The sequence below is a fragment of the Pygocentrus nattereri genome, chromosome 7 (assembly GCF_015220715.1).
Source record: "Pygocentrus nattereri isolate fPygNat1 chromosome 7, fPygNat1.pri, whole genome shotgun sequence".
NCBI lineage: Eukaryota > Metazoa > Chordata > Actinopteri > Characiformes > Serrasalmidae > Pygocentrus > Pygocentrus nattereri.
The window spans coordinates 23,453,566-23,468,515 of record NC_051217.1 but is presented as its reverse complement, the minus strand read 5'-3'; the positions used below and the strand labels follow the sequence as shown (position 1 = coordinate 23,468,515).

Genomic DNA, 14,950 nt, shown 5'->3' with positions numbered 1-14,950 from the left:
CAGGTCCATAAAGACATGGATGAGTCAGTTTGGTGTGGAAGAACTTGACAGTCCTGACCTCAACCATGAATTAGAGCGGAGACTGTAAGCCAGGCCTTCTCGTCCAACCTCAGTGTCTGACCTCACAAATGCGCTTCAGGAAGAACGGTCAGAAATTCCCATAAACACTCCTAACCCTTGTGGAAAGCCTTCCCAGAAGAGTTGAAGCTGTTATAGCTGCAAAGGGTGGGCCGACATAATATTAAACCCTATATATATATATATATATATATATATATATATATAAACCTTTTATCGCCAAAATAATAACTTTTCAAGAGAAAGAAAAAACCTACTGTTCTTTTAATGTAGGTCAATGGAACCATACATTTTTTTTGGTCCATCCATCATGAAATTTACACACAATGTAAAGAGCAACAGACATGTTCAAATTATGTCAAAAACCTTTTCGACAGGAGCGATATACAGTTATATATTATGTGTGTGTGTGTGTTTTATTTTTACCCAGCTGTCCCCAATAAGTTAGGAAAAGTCATTAAATATGAAGCCAAAGAAAAGATGTCAATCATTTATTTATAGACATTAAACATAAGCTTAAGATTATATTTTCTGCCTCTGACTTGGCTCACAACTAACTCTGAAGTGGCTCAGCACTGAGATTCAAACGGACACTACTGTCTGCGGTGATCGATGGGACAATGAATGAAATACAGACTAGGCTGAAAAAGCTTCAGTTATAATATTGCACTTACATGTTTTTTAAACATAGCACTTATAAAAGCACTTTTTGTGCTTGTTTCTTTCTTTCATGCCAAAATAAGATTTCCAAGATTGGGAAAGACTGTAGTGCAGTGGTAAACGGTGACTAACTAGGAGTTAAGCCCTCAGGTGGGGACCATGCATGCCAAACCTCCATCAAAAAACTTGAGAAAAAACAGATAAAGCTAGTTCCAAACAAATTGCAAGCTTGTAACAGACATTAACACATGTTTGAGGTTATATGTGTCAGTTTTACCTTGACTATTTCTGTAGTCCTGGCCTAGAGCTGCCACCGCTGTTTTCCTTTCCAAATAACTAAAGCTGGGGTTACACTACACGACCTTTACCCTGATTTTAGCCCTGATTCTCAGTCTGGCCGAGGCTGAGCTGGGCGGCTCTAGTCTGCGGATGTTTGGATCAGTTGGAGTCGACGGTTGGAGGGAGAATCGAGTCGTGTTTGAGGGACGCAGACTCAGATTTTCGGCCTCCAGATCGCGTTTCAGACCAGTCGGAGTTTATCAAATGCCTGATTTTTTTTCGACCCGACTCTGAGCGTAATTTAGTGTGAACTGGATCAACGACTCCTGAACGGATTCCTGCAGCAGCCAATGAAAACTGAGAGCTCCAAAGAAGAAAATACAGCAAGTAAAGAAAGAAAAATGGAGCAAAGTTTTTTAATGAGCTGACTTTAAGACATAATTGAGTTAATGTACATTTAAGAATCTAAAAAAATGCCAAACTAATCACATTCTTATATCAATGGGCCTCATTTAAACACATTTACCTGCTGCTCAGCAGAGAAAACAGCAGCAGCTGCTCCATGTTTGTTTATTTGGGTCTCCTAGTAACAGGAGAATGTGAGAGTTTGCGAGAGTTCAGTTTGGTTCAGCAGCAGCTGAAAAGTTGAGTAGTGTGTGATTCCTAATCGTTTAATATGTGATCCCCAATATTTCAGTCACCCTAAAACATCTGCAAAAACCAGTCGGATAGTGTGAGACACTTTTATAATCTATTAAGACTCTATTAGGATTCATGTAGTTGAACCCAAGACTCAACTAAAACCTGCATAGAATTTGGCTCATATTCAGTCAGTAATGTATGTTTTTCTTGCTGCTCCCATACATTGGAAATCAAACTGACTGGTCCAAGGCCAAACCCTAACCTTGAGGGTTACAGGGAAACGTGACTAATAACGCTTTGCTTAAGGTACATATTCTTACAGTATTCTTTTCTGCTAGCATATGGGTCGTTCCACTTTTCTATCTCTCCATAGGAGTCACTGGTGTTACTGATCCTCATTGGTGTTGCAGATAATAAAGGAAACACCAGAGACGTTTTAATGAACAATGCATTTTACTAACCGGCTGCTACAGAACATCAAACCACACGTCATAAATCACGGAACATCCACAAAAATATGTCATTTAATCCATGTGTTCTATTTTTTCACATTGACTTCGGAATAAAGTTGGTCACTCCAGTGACGTCAGCTAAAAGCTTCATATGAAATCATGAGCTGAATGAGAAAATCTCTGAGAACCGAAAGACACAGTGGACTCACCATGAGCTTTTCTTCATATATCCTCAGAAAACAGGTCAAAGGAAGTGGAGTGATGTCATCAATGTGACTTTTATTTCAAAATAAGGAATTGTTGTCATGCGGTAACACCAGTGACACGACTCCTGGGGAACTTTTGTTATATATTTTATCATTTTTATTTGTTAGTTGCTCTCTTTATGTCATTTAATTTACATATTACATAGTCATGTACATATTTATAGATCATTGTTAAAATTGCAGAAAAATAGTTTGTTTTTTCTTGAAAATACGGCCTCATGCTTTACACATGACTGTGAGGACGAGCTCTTCTGTGGTGCCTGGAATTCTATATGATTGATTTAGACCAATGTTGCTAAATTGAGGCTCAAGAAGGTATAATTGTTAAAATAACTGGTTTTATTTTAAAATATGAATAAACTAACCCTAATATGGTTTTCAAGTGTAATATATCTAAACGCTAAGGACACAACAATGGACTTTTCTGTAGTACGACCCAGATTTGTTTTAGCGCTAATATGACTTACAAGAAAAAGTCAAAACAACGTTTAAAAATGCTGACCTGTTTAGTGGCCAATTTGCTTACAGATCCTTTTTAAGACGGCATAATCAAGACTTGGAGCCGAGGACACACAGTACGGCATTACTCAGTCTTGGTAGACTCAGTCTTTGAGAGCCATCGCTCAACTTCAAACTGGACAGTTTCTACAGGGAAAACAAAACCACAGCCACTCTTAACTGCCATAAACTTATTCTTTATTTGAGGAGTACAAATATGAAGAAAAAGCTAACATTATGATGATGCTGATAATAAATAAAATCAACAACAATGCAGAGATGAATCGTTTCTTTCCTTTCCCTGTCACATCAGTCGAGTTATTAGCATTTTAACAAATGTGGTAGAACCCAGAGATGTCAAATCCTATAAATATAATAAAATACTGGCCGTCTAAGGAATAAAAGAGTGAGAAAAAAAACAGCTGTATAAAATATTTTACTTTATAAAATGTGCATGTAGATGGCAGTAAGTGAACACTCGTAGTCTTGCCTACCACCGTGTGTCTTCTCAACAAAAGAATAAAGGAAAATATCAGAATTAAATAAGGAAAAAATACTAAAAACGTCATTGGAAGATTGAGATGCTCATTATTTGTTCGATGTTTGAATACTGCTGTATATGATACGCCATGTTAAAAGAAAACCTTTGTGTTTTTCGGCCTGTCTTCGATTAGCGTGGCTTATGTTACAGGCATGATTTGATTAAACAGGTTTTTTGTCCTTTTATAAGAGAAATTATTGCCCATATTAATTAACTGCACACTTAAGAAGGGACAGAAATGGATTAGGCTGAAAAACACTGAAATATTCCTTTAACTTGATCATATACTGAGCATAAAGATATGATTTTCACATTTTGCTTGCAGCACATATTATAAATGCATATAAGATGTGTTCTAGTACCTGGAGCTAATACAGATTTCACTGCAGACGCCCTGCGTGCACTTTGTGTTTGTGCGTGTTTCAGAAGCACCGAAAGCATCACAACAAGTGCACGTCCACTTGTTCGGCTTTAAATGAGATTACTGCAGCTCGGTCAGCCGCTGGTTCAGTGTAAACTCGCGCACACAGGGGCGTCCCGTGAGCAGGCCTGACTGAGTAGTTAAACTGAGCGTGTCCAGGCAAATTTACCGATGGTTAAAGTGGGAGGTAGCTCTGATGACACACCCTGGATAGTCACGCTGGCACTTCGTCATGCCAGGAATTAATGCCCTCACCAAAAACACTGACTCAGGGGATGAAGGAACTGCCCAATCTAAATCTCCAGACTCCAGCCTCGAGGCCTCTGACGGACCTGCGCTCTGCGACATGCTCAACATCACCACCTCAAGGTCGACAACGCCGCAAGGGTATAAAACGCTAATGAGTGGCACTTCAGCTCGAGCCATGGTTGACACGGACACAAAATCTGCGCATTTGCACATTTTTGCACGGATTTGTCTTAATAATTTGAATTTTTATTCATTATATTTGAAGTTTTATAAAAAAGTTCAGCACATTTTCAAAAATTCTGCAAAATTCAGTATTTGACATGTAAACAGAGTCATTCAGAGTGGTTTGGTATGAAATGGTTGATTGTAGAGACTGATGTCTTTACAGTGGTGGTGATAGGAACCAGGGGTCGCCATGACTACAACACAAATATAGCCATCTTCTAAATGCTTTAGACGTCTGGTTCCTATCACCACCACTGTGAACAATTCTGACTCTGTAAGTTTCTCTAGAACGGAGCGTTTCACACCAAACCGCTCTGAATGACTTACAATCTTAAACATATAATTACACCGAAATCTTGTAAAACTGTGCAAGTCCCCTGCATGTCTGGAAGTTTGGAGAAGACCAGAGATTTAAAGTGGGTAAGTGAATAGACTTTAGCTTACATCACACAGGCTCTGGAATAAAATCCATGAAGGCAAGAGCACAAACACTGCACACTTCAGAGTTTTCTCTAACTGAACACAACTTGGGGTTATTGCATAAAGCAGGATTTCTCAGTTATCTGGATGACTTAAGCCAGAAATGAAGACGCTTAGTTTTCCTCATATCGGACGGTTCCCACCAACAAGCACAGTGCAAACAGCATGCACACACACACACACACACACACACACACACACACACACACACACACACACACACACACACACACACACACACACACACACACACACCAATCAGGCATAACATTCTGGCCACCTCCTTGTTTCTACACTCATTGTCCATTTTATCAGCTCTACTTACTGTACAGGTGCACTTTGTTACAGACTGTAGTCCATCTGTTTCTCTGACACTACCCTGTTCTTTAGTGGTCAGGTCCCCCGTGGACCCTCACAGAGCAGGTACTATTTGGGTGGTGGTACTCAGTGAGAGACGACAGCTCATCTGCTGCTGCACAGTTGGTCATCCTCTAGTCCTTCATCAACGGTTACAGGACGCTGCCCACAGTGACGCTGCTCACAGGACACTGTCGGCTGGATATTTTTGGTTGGTGGACTATTCTTAGTCCAGCGGTGATACTGAGGTGTTTAAAAACTCCAGCAGCACTGCTGTGGCTGATCCACTCATACCAGCACAACACACACTAACACCACCACCACGTCAGTGTTACTGCAGTGCTGAGACTGACCCACCACCCAAATAGTACCTGCTCTGTGAGGGTCCATGGGGGTCCTGTCCACTGAAGAACAGGGTAAAAGGGGGCTAACAAAGTATCAGAGAAACAGATGGACTACAGTCTGTAACTGTAGAACTACAAAGTGCAGCTATACAGTAAGTGGAGCTTATAAAATGGACGATGAGTGTAGAAACAAGGAGGTGGTCAGAATGTTATGCCTGATCGGTGTGTGAAATAGTGTGGACAATATTCAGACTTGAGTTGAGGCAAGCTTTTTATAGCATTTTTATAGATAACAGTGCATCATACAGTGTTAATGTATGTGGCACAGCTGAAAACAATAACAGTCCTGAAGCCAGGATTTTGTCTGTACAATGTGGGTCATATGCTTGCAGTTTGCACAGCACTAATTATTGCACAATACTTGTTCTCTATATTATTTTTGCATAACTAAAAAAAAGCAAACATTCTGACCCCAAATGTGTCTCAGCTGATCCTACTTTGGCTGATTTGGGGCCAGGTAGAAAATTATTGCTATTCTGGTTAACTAAGAAATCCTTCCTTTGTTAGAGGGGAATTCCACCAATCTTCCAAAATTTCTGCATAATCAAATGGGTAAGATGTAAACAGAGTCATCCAGAGTGGTGTGAAACGCTCCGTTCTAAAAAAGAAATCTACTGAACCAGATCCGTTCACAGTGGTGGTGATAGGAACCAGACGTCTGAGGAGCTTCTAAAAGCTGCCTAATTGAAAATTATAACAATAAGAAGTTCTAAATGTTATGCTGTAAGTGTGAGATGTTATTTTATAATAGTTTTGTTACAGTATTTTGGCTTAAAATGTACTTTTCAAAATATGTTAAATCATAGAGATGTACATGCAGGATGCTATAAAGAAAAGTACCAAAAAAACCCATATTTATCCAGATTTTCCACTATTTCACCATCAGCATCCCATATAAAATTCAGAAGACGTGCAAGTTCACTGGTTGTTTTGGATGGTAAATAAAATGGCTATATTTGTGTTGTAGTCATGGTGACCCCTGGTTCCTATCACCACCACTGTAAAGACATCTCAAGCATTTCACACCAAACTACTCTGAATGACTCTGCATCTCTATTACTGAATTATGCAGAAATTCTGAAAATGTTGGGTAATAAACTCTGCAGTGTTGCGGCCCTCATCGACCTCACTGTGACACCCCTACACTAGAACTATATCAATGGTAAAGGCCTGACTAGCATGAAAAGTCTTCCTCTGACTCCCCCTGAGCCAAACACAGTGGATTATCAGTGAGCATAAATACCACAAGGGCTTGATAAAATAATAAATAACTGGATATGTGAAAGGTCCAGGACTGAGAAGTCACCACTCAGACACTAATACTCAACAGCAGCAGCTTTTCCAGTGCTGTCTCGTAACATAGTTGAGCTTTCTGATCTATTAAAAACATCCCGAGAGAAAAATGATGATGACCGCAGTAGTTGGAGTCCAGCCACAGGTGGCGGCTGACACTATACTGAAAGTTTCGATGATGCTATTCAGGCAAATCAGACATTTAGAGTCAAAATGAAAAGATTATCTTTTCCTAATCATAGGAGCACAGCTAAAAGGCCAGCATTGAAATGAGCAGCGCCACACTGTTAAAGCCAGCACTCATGTCTGTACAGTGAAAGAGCTCAATACATATTATTAGAAAATACCAGCTTTGTTTCTTTACATACTACACTGTACATATTTACATTGTAGCGTCAAAATAAGTCGGACCTGTTTGAGGCTGGACAGTAAGGAGGCTAAATGTTGAGAACGCTCCAAAGAGCACAGGAAGATAGGAAGCATGTCTGTGCCTGTCAGTAATGATTATAATCTACATCTACTGTATATCTAATCTTCAGTAATTAAAGATTACATCCAAGATATAAGCAATAAATTTTCTACATTGCTGGAAAAAAATTTGCCTTAAAAAGTTGGTTTGATTACATCTACATGCTGCAGAACTGATATAAATGACTTAAAGATCTGCACTACATTTCCCAGAATGCTTGCTTACTTCTTATTTAAAAATAATAATTTAAAAAAAAACTTAAAAAAAATGAACAGCTCTCTATCCCTATGTGTACATTATGTCATGCTAGGTCTCGTGGAAGCAGTGGTATTTTCACACCGCATAGTGCAGTGAGGTTTTCCCATCCGGACTCTTCCTTAGTGTTTTCCGGAAGCACAGAAATTCCCACAGTGGTAAACACCTGCTCTCGCTCGAAAGGCCTGAAGCAAATAGCTTTCTTAAAATAAAAGAGTTGCATTACGTCCGTAATAAATACAGATTCCTCTTTCACAGGAATTCAAGGTTAACTCCCCATGGGGGTGAATACTATTAGCATCTTGCTTCGGCCCTGACCCTTCCTCTGCAGCCCTCGGATGAGGTGGTCCTGGAAATAGTGACGCTGGTTTGATGGAGGTTTCTCTTCTTGTTCTGTACATCCATTCACTCAGTCATCTGGAGGGAGAGAGAGAGAGAGAGAGAGAGAGAGAGAGAGAGAGAGAGAGAGAGAGAGAGAGAAAGAAAGGAATGAAAGAAGGATTAGAGTGTAAAATTTTAACTTGAATCATCAAAGCCAACAACTGGGAAAACGTAACTCGTCCTTCTGTATAGTGACGTACTTGTGAGTGAAACATGGGATCAGGGAGAGTCTCTGAGCTACACGAGCATTTTCTCTCCATGATGGGTGGAAGCAGGCTTGAGTAAATGAACTTTTGTTGCTGTATTGATTTTTAAGATTTGCATTTTATGCTATTAAAGGTAGTACACCGTCACTGGGTCAGTTCCCCTCTCGTCACTGGGGTGAGACCTTCAAGGGTTCATCTCAGTACCTTTAGTCTTAATTGACTGAAATGATCTGTTCTAAGCTGTACTGACTCCACACATCTACAAAGCATCTAAAACAGGCACATAATGTGCTACAAAAGCCTTTTCGTATTTTGGTTTTTCATATTTCTGTCCACCTCTTGCAGGTTTTAGAGCCTTATAAATTATTCGGCTCGCAAAATTATTTTAATTTTCTTTTAATATTAACCCATTTCACCATGAGCTGCACTACAGTTCCCAGCATGCAGGGTGACATAATGAGTGTTCCCACCCCGTCCTCAACAATGATCTATGGGACAGAACCAAAAAAAAAAAAAAAAAAAACAAAACAAAAAAAGATGGCAGGTGTCCAGTTCAAGCGAATGGGCAGTTTTAAAAACCTACTGTATATTGGGGACATTTAAAGAGGTTTAGTTATCTGCAGTTAATGTAGTTTATTCTTTTATTAATTCAGTGACCCTTATTAGTCCCACAACAGGGAAATTTCACCTCCACATTTAACCCATCCGTGCAGTGAAACACCACATACACACTAGTGAGAGTACACACTAAGGGGCAGTGAGCACACTTGCCCAGAGCAGTGGGCAGCCCAATCTGCAGCATCCAGGGAGCAGTTGGTGTCTTGCTCAAGGTCGCCTCAGTCACATAGTCAGCTCTGGAGATCGAACCGGCGACCTTCTGGTCACAGGGCTGATTCCTTAACCTCCAGCCCACGACTGTCCCAAATTTTTATATGAAACTATTTGTTTTTATTTAAAGTTATTGTTTAGTTTTGGTATATTTTGAGGAAACAATGGCCAATTGGGGTCATGGCAAAATGTTAAATGAAAATAAAAACACCACTGGCTTTTTAAATTGGCCCCTTTAGTGGTTGAGTTTGACACCACTGTTTTAGAGCACGAAGGTTCTGCAAGACCACCGGCGTCTGCTCTATTCACTAGAAGTGGATTTGCTCAGTGGTGATTAACAGTGAACCTCCTGGACTCTGCCATCTTTGCTTCTTTGGGACTTCATGGACACTGAAAACTGAGCCAATAACATCAATTTTACATGACTGACCACATTAGACACGCAGAGAAATGGTGTATTATGACTGTAGATTGGCTGATGGCACATAGCGCATTAAAAATAAAACATACGAAAATGATATTTCATCAGATAAAGGAGGAAATAGAGAAACATGTGCAGCATTTGGCCAAGACACCTACTCAGGTACAATGGACCAGCCAAACCCCGCCCCTTTTCCTACATCAGACTAACTTTAAACTTTACAGCTATGTAGTTATACCCCTCAAACACTAGAGGGCACCATAGACCTGTTTAGCTGTGGCTGGCTGACTCAGCGTTTACAGCCTGAAGAAGAGCCAGTTCATGCAGAAAACAGCAGAAAGAGAAGGGGACAATAAACAGACACAAAAACAGAGGTGGACAACCTCTCAGCTGCCCCGACAACGGCCTCCACTCTGTTCCAAAGCCATTACACAAAACCTCCTGTCAGCTATTAACTGGGTGCTGAAGCGCTGCTGGTCTCCTATAGAGATGCCAATGATAAGGTCGCTGTCAGAGAGCAGACGTGCATTGAGTGGCTTATCCACCCCACAGACCCACGTCAGGTTACATAACCGAGTCACGTGTCACACTAAGATGTTCCTTCAGGCGTCAGAACAACAAAAAGAGCAGCCGCACTGTCGCCATGTACACACAGCTGTGCACAGCAACACCCTACAGTGTTTAATGAACACCTGCAGCGTTAACAGTTCAGATGGACATCAATTAAATGCTGTAGGAGTACATTCAGCTTGCTGGCCTGCGAGGACTGTGAACTTTTCTGAAAATTTAAGTTGGTTTACTCTAAAAACCTGGTAACCTTTTCTGGTATTATTAGTGATGCTTTAAAGATTTGGTTTAAAATGTACTTTCCAACTTTCTGAATGGCTGATCCACTGAATCCTAGACTTAGTACTGGTTTTATCTTAAAATATAGTGTAATAACGTAATAACATAGATTAAACGTGAAATGGGAATGATACAGGCATATTAGAGTGTAATGTATATGAATAATTCTTTCTATGAATTAATATTAATGACTATAAAACATGCAACTTCTGTTGTTGTATGGGCCCATTTTTGTTGTTTTTCAGTTTGTGACATAATTCGAAAATACATATTGCCCTTTACATCATGGGTAAATTTCATGCTGAATGAACCAAAACAAATGGCCCAAAATTACTTGGAGAAAAGTCTGATTACATTGAGTTATATTAAAAGCAAAGTGAGTTTTTTCCTTCTCCTGTAAAGTTTTCAGAATCTCCCACTGTGAGTGCATTAATGGAATTGTACCCTCTCTTTCTCTGCTGTTGGAACAAAACCTTGCATCTCCAAATGGTAACTTTACAGGAGAAGGAAAAAACATACTTTTCTTTTAATGTAAGTCAATGGAACCAGAATTTTTTCCAAGTCGTTTTGGGCCGTTTCTTTTGGTCCATTCTTCATAAAATTTACACACAATGTAAAGGACAACAGGTATTTTCATATTATGTTAAACTGAAAAATGACACACACACACACTCACACACACACACACACACATACACGTACATACACATACATACACATACATACACATACATACACATACATACATAGAGAGAGAGAGAGAGAGAGAGAGAGAGAGAGAGAGAGAGAGAGAGAACGAGAACAATTCCATTAATGCACTCACAGTGGGAGAGTCAGAGCTTATGGAAAAAGACCCTGCACTGCTGAGTGGAATCACCCCGCATAACAGAGTGATGACGCGAAAGTGTGCCACAGATATGATGAGCAATGCTTTAGTGGATCAAGGGTGTTATAAATAATGCTCCATGCTCGTGTTACGGATATGATGAATATCCTCAGAGTGTAAACAGGCGCGACATTTCCTTCTGACACACACAGAGAGAGAGAGAGAGAGAGAGAGAGAGAGAGAGAGAGAGAGAGAGAGAGAGAGAGAAGGAAAGAACGGGGATTCCCACAGACTACAAAGGAAAGGAAGCAGAGAGTGGGAAACTGGATGAACTAAAGAGGAACAACAACAGTCAAACAAGAGGGAAGGAAGGCATACTCATCCAGTACGAGGGAAATGTGACCAAGGCATGCATAAAAAATTAAAGCTGCATTAGTTTACCTGAGACCATTCTTCAGTAATGTTTAACACATGGTCTTAATAGGATTGTTCATTGTTTGGGAATTTCAGATATTATTCTTTAATATTTTGAACGTTACAGGAGAAGAAAAAGCATGAACATATCGCCGCTCTCGGAACAAAATCTTGTATCTCCAAAACATTAGCTTTACAGGAGAAGGAAAAAAAACCTACTTTACTTTTAATGAAAGGCAATGGAACCAGACTGTTTTCCAAGTCATTTTGTGCCATTTCTTTTGTCCATTCATCATGAAATTTATATCCAATGAACAATGGACGTTCCTACTTTCCAGAAAACTGGACGTTGGTCATTTGCAGTCACGGTGACTCACCTCCTGTCTGGACTTTGAGGAAGTGGAGTTAGAGGAAGTGGACACGGCCAGCAGCGATCTCTCGTCCACAGGTTCAGTGTTGCCCGACTCCACCGAGTCCGTGTCACTCGACTCCACTGGTGTCGTCACCACAGAAACCGGACTACCTTCTGGGATCTGAGCCACCTGGAACCTACCAGGAACACACCAAGGGCATCAGAGTTAACATCATAATATCAATAATGATGGTGTTTGTTGGGTAATGGCAGTGTTTGTTGGTGAACGATGGTGCTTCTTGGAGAATGAATGTGTCAGGTAGAGAATGTTGTTGTATAGTGGAGAATGGTGGTGTTTGTTGGGTAATGGCAGTGTTTCTCGGAGAATCATGGTGTTTCTTGGAGAATTGTGTCAGGTGGAGAATGTTGTTGAATAATGGAGAATAGTGGGGTTCGTTGGTGAATGTTGGTGTTTGTTGTGTAATGACAGTGTTTGTTGGAGAATGATGGTGTTTGTTGTGTAATGACAGTGTTTGTTGGAGAATGATGGTGTTTATTGTGTAATGACAGTGTTTGTTGGAGAATGATTTTGTCAGGTGGAGAATGTTGTTGTATAGGGGAGAATGGTGGTGTTTGTTGAATGATGGTGTTTGTTGGAGAATGATGGTGTTTCTTAAAGAATGACTGTCAGGTGGACAACGTTGTTGTATAGTGGAGAATAGTGGTGTTTGTTGATGAATGATGGTGTTTGTTGTGTAATGACGGTGTTTCTTGGAGAATGATGGTGTTTGTTGGAGAATGATTGTGTCAGGTGGAGAATGTTGTTGTATAATGGAGAATAGTGTGTTCGTTGGTGAATGATGGTGTTCGTTGGTGAATGTTGGTGTTGGGTAATGGCAGTGTTTGTTGAAGAACGATGGTGTTTCTTGGAGAATGACTGTCGGGTGGAGAATGTTGTATAATGGAGAATAGTGATGTATGTTGGTGAATGATGGTGTTTGTTGGAGAATGCTAGGTTGGTGACAGCTTTAGGTTGGTGACTGGTGGGAAATAATGGTGTAATGACAGTGTTTGTTGGTGAATGATTGTGTCAGGTGGAGAATGTTGTATGTTGGAGAAGACTAGGTTGGTGTTTGATGGAGAACAATGGTGTTTGTTAGGTAATGATGGTGTTTGTTGGTGTTTGCTCAAGAACACTGCTGTATGGTGCAGAATGGTGGTGTTTGTTGGGAGATGATGGTGTTTGTTGGAGAATGCTGTTGTATCGTGAAGAATGGTGGTGTCTGTTGAGAAATGATGGTGTTTATTGATAAATGATTGTGTTTGATGGAGAATAATGGTGTTTTTTGGTGAATGCTAGGTTGTTGAGAGCTTTACAATGCAGAACTATCTGCTATAGGTGAATTCAGGTTTAATTCATATTAAACTGAGTTGAGAGGCTGACTGATCTAACCTTCCCACAGACAGGATGGTGCACTCAGCAGGCAGAGGCTTGGTTGGACTGCAGGCTGCTATCTTGGGGTCGTTGGTCAGGGTCAGTGGGGGCAGCAGCAGCTCAGGCCATTTCTTCTGACTGCAGCGGGAACAGCAGAGACCAGTGCGAGGGGCCAGGCCATTAATAGTGTGGAGATGATGCTGGTGGGTGCACAGCCTGGGCAGAGAGCGGAACTGAGCCAAATGCGGGAGAACAGGGAACCTGACCATGAGAGAGACCGAAAGACAGATTCAGCCATAATTTTTACAGCTAAACATTTTTACTGGTTTTAAGTAATTTTATCTAAAGAAAATGTCTAATTCCATTGTCAGATCATTTTAATCTTATAATGAAAAATATATCAGATGCTAGATTGATATTAGACTGACTAGATTTCACTTGCTATGACAATTATGCAGTGTGGAACTAAAAGTATACTTTTTAAATCTCTAAATGTTTGTTGCTGTTATTTCAAGATATTTTGGCAACAGTGTAAACAAAGATGCGCACAGGAGTAAAGCTCAACTGAACTGAAAGACAGACAGACAAAGAGAGCCAGACAGTGTTCATCAGTCATTGTCTTTAGTAACTGCCCACTGTCCCTAACTAAAGTAAGTAAACGGCATCTGACACTTAACAGTGACACTTCAGCGTTTCAGAAGTGATGGAGCCCCTGCAGTCCTGAACGCAGCCCCTCTGACAGGCCTGTGGCTCTTTGTTCTTTTGTGTGTGAGCGTGAAAAGCTGCAAAAGGGCCTGGAATTAAAAGATTTCTAGAACTGAGAGGCAGCGGGTTACAGTAGAGGCCTTTTTTACGCAGGCACTGATGAGGACAGCAAAACGGCTGGTGGGTGCCAGTACTTTTCCACTGCACCCAGAGGAGACTGTACATCAGCAAACCTGCCGCATTCACAAACACACACACAGCTGAAGGCCACACAGCTGACAGTGCCTCATTTTTAGCACCACAGATTGACAGAAATGTCACTGTGCAGGCTGTGATGTAACCTGGTAAGATGGGAGGAGATACAGATAAAGTGGTAGTTTGGTGAAACATGAAAATGTACACATTTTCACGCCTTCCATCCAAATGAAGCCAATTAACCAAGACATGTTTGGTGTCTGAAGTTTGATTCTTCACTTTTGCACTGAAACTATGAGGCTAATGTAGCTAACAAGCAATGCAAATTGTGTACAGTAATTAACATGTTGCTAACTGCATGCTCAACTCATCAGATTCGCTGCAAAGGGTGTGGAGGTGTTCAGTATCTTTAATAGACTTCATTATGTGGTTTCTGACACTATATGACTCACTCGCCACAAATTCATGCAGCCTGACAATCCACTAATAGTCCATCTAATCGCTTAATCAGAATAAAATACGGCCATATAAACATCTCAAATCAGACTAGACTAGTCAGATTGAGGCCTCTCGGAATACTATTTCTGAACGAGGTGGGTAATCCTGTAAATAATCTGTTAAATAGAAGAATAATATCTGTGTAAACGTCTGCATCTGATTACATTCCTCACCAGAATTTCTTTCTTTATGGGTGAATCAATATGAAAGCATAACTTCAACTCCTTTACGTCCCTCATTTGACACGAGGAGGCGCTGATACAGAGAAAAATTT

The 14,950-nt window shown here is 40.5% G+C and overlaps 1 protein-coding gene across 1 annotated transcript in view; it reads right to left on the bottom strand.

The window, feature by feature from the left end:
- Positions 1-6,513: 6,513 nt before the first annotated feature.
- The window catches only part of relt (RELT TNF receptor), a 66,540-nt gene continuing 58,103 nt past the window's right edge, over positions 6,514-14,950 (bottom strand). Inside the window, exons 9-11 of the mRNA XM_017704119.2 lie at positions 13,297-13,539; positions 11,869-12,040; positions 6,514-7,986 (exon numbers count right to left, since the gene is read on the bottom strand). Of these exons, the coding sequence (XP_017559608.1) occupies positions 7,975-7,986; positions 11,869-12,040; positions 13,297-13,539 (427 nt within the window). The 3' untranslated portion in view covers positions 6,514-7,974. The remainder of the gene's footprint in view (positions 7,987-11,868; positions 12,041-13,296; positions 13,540-14,950) is intronic.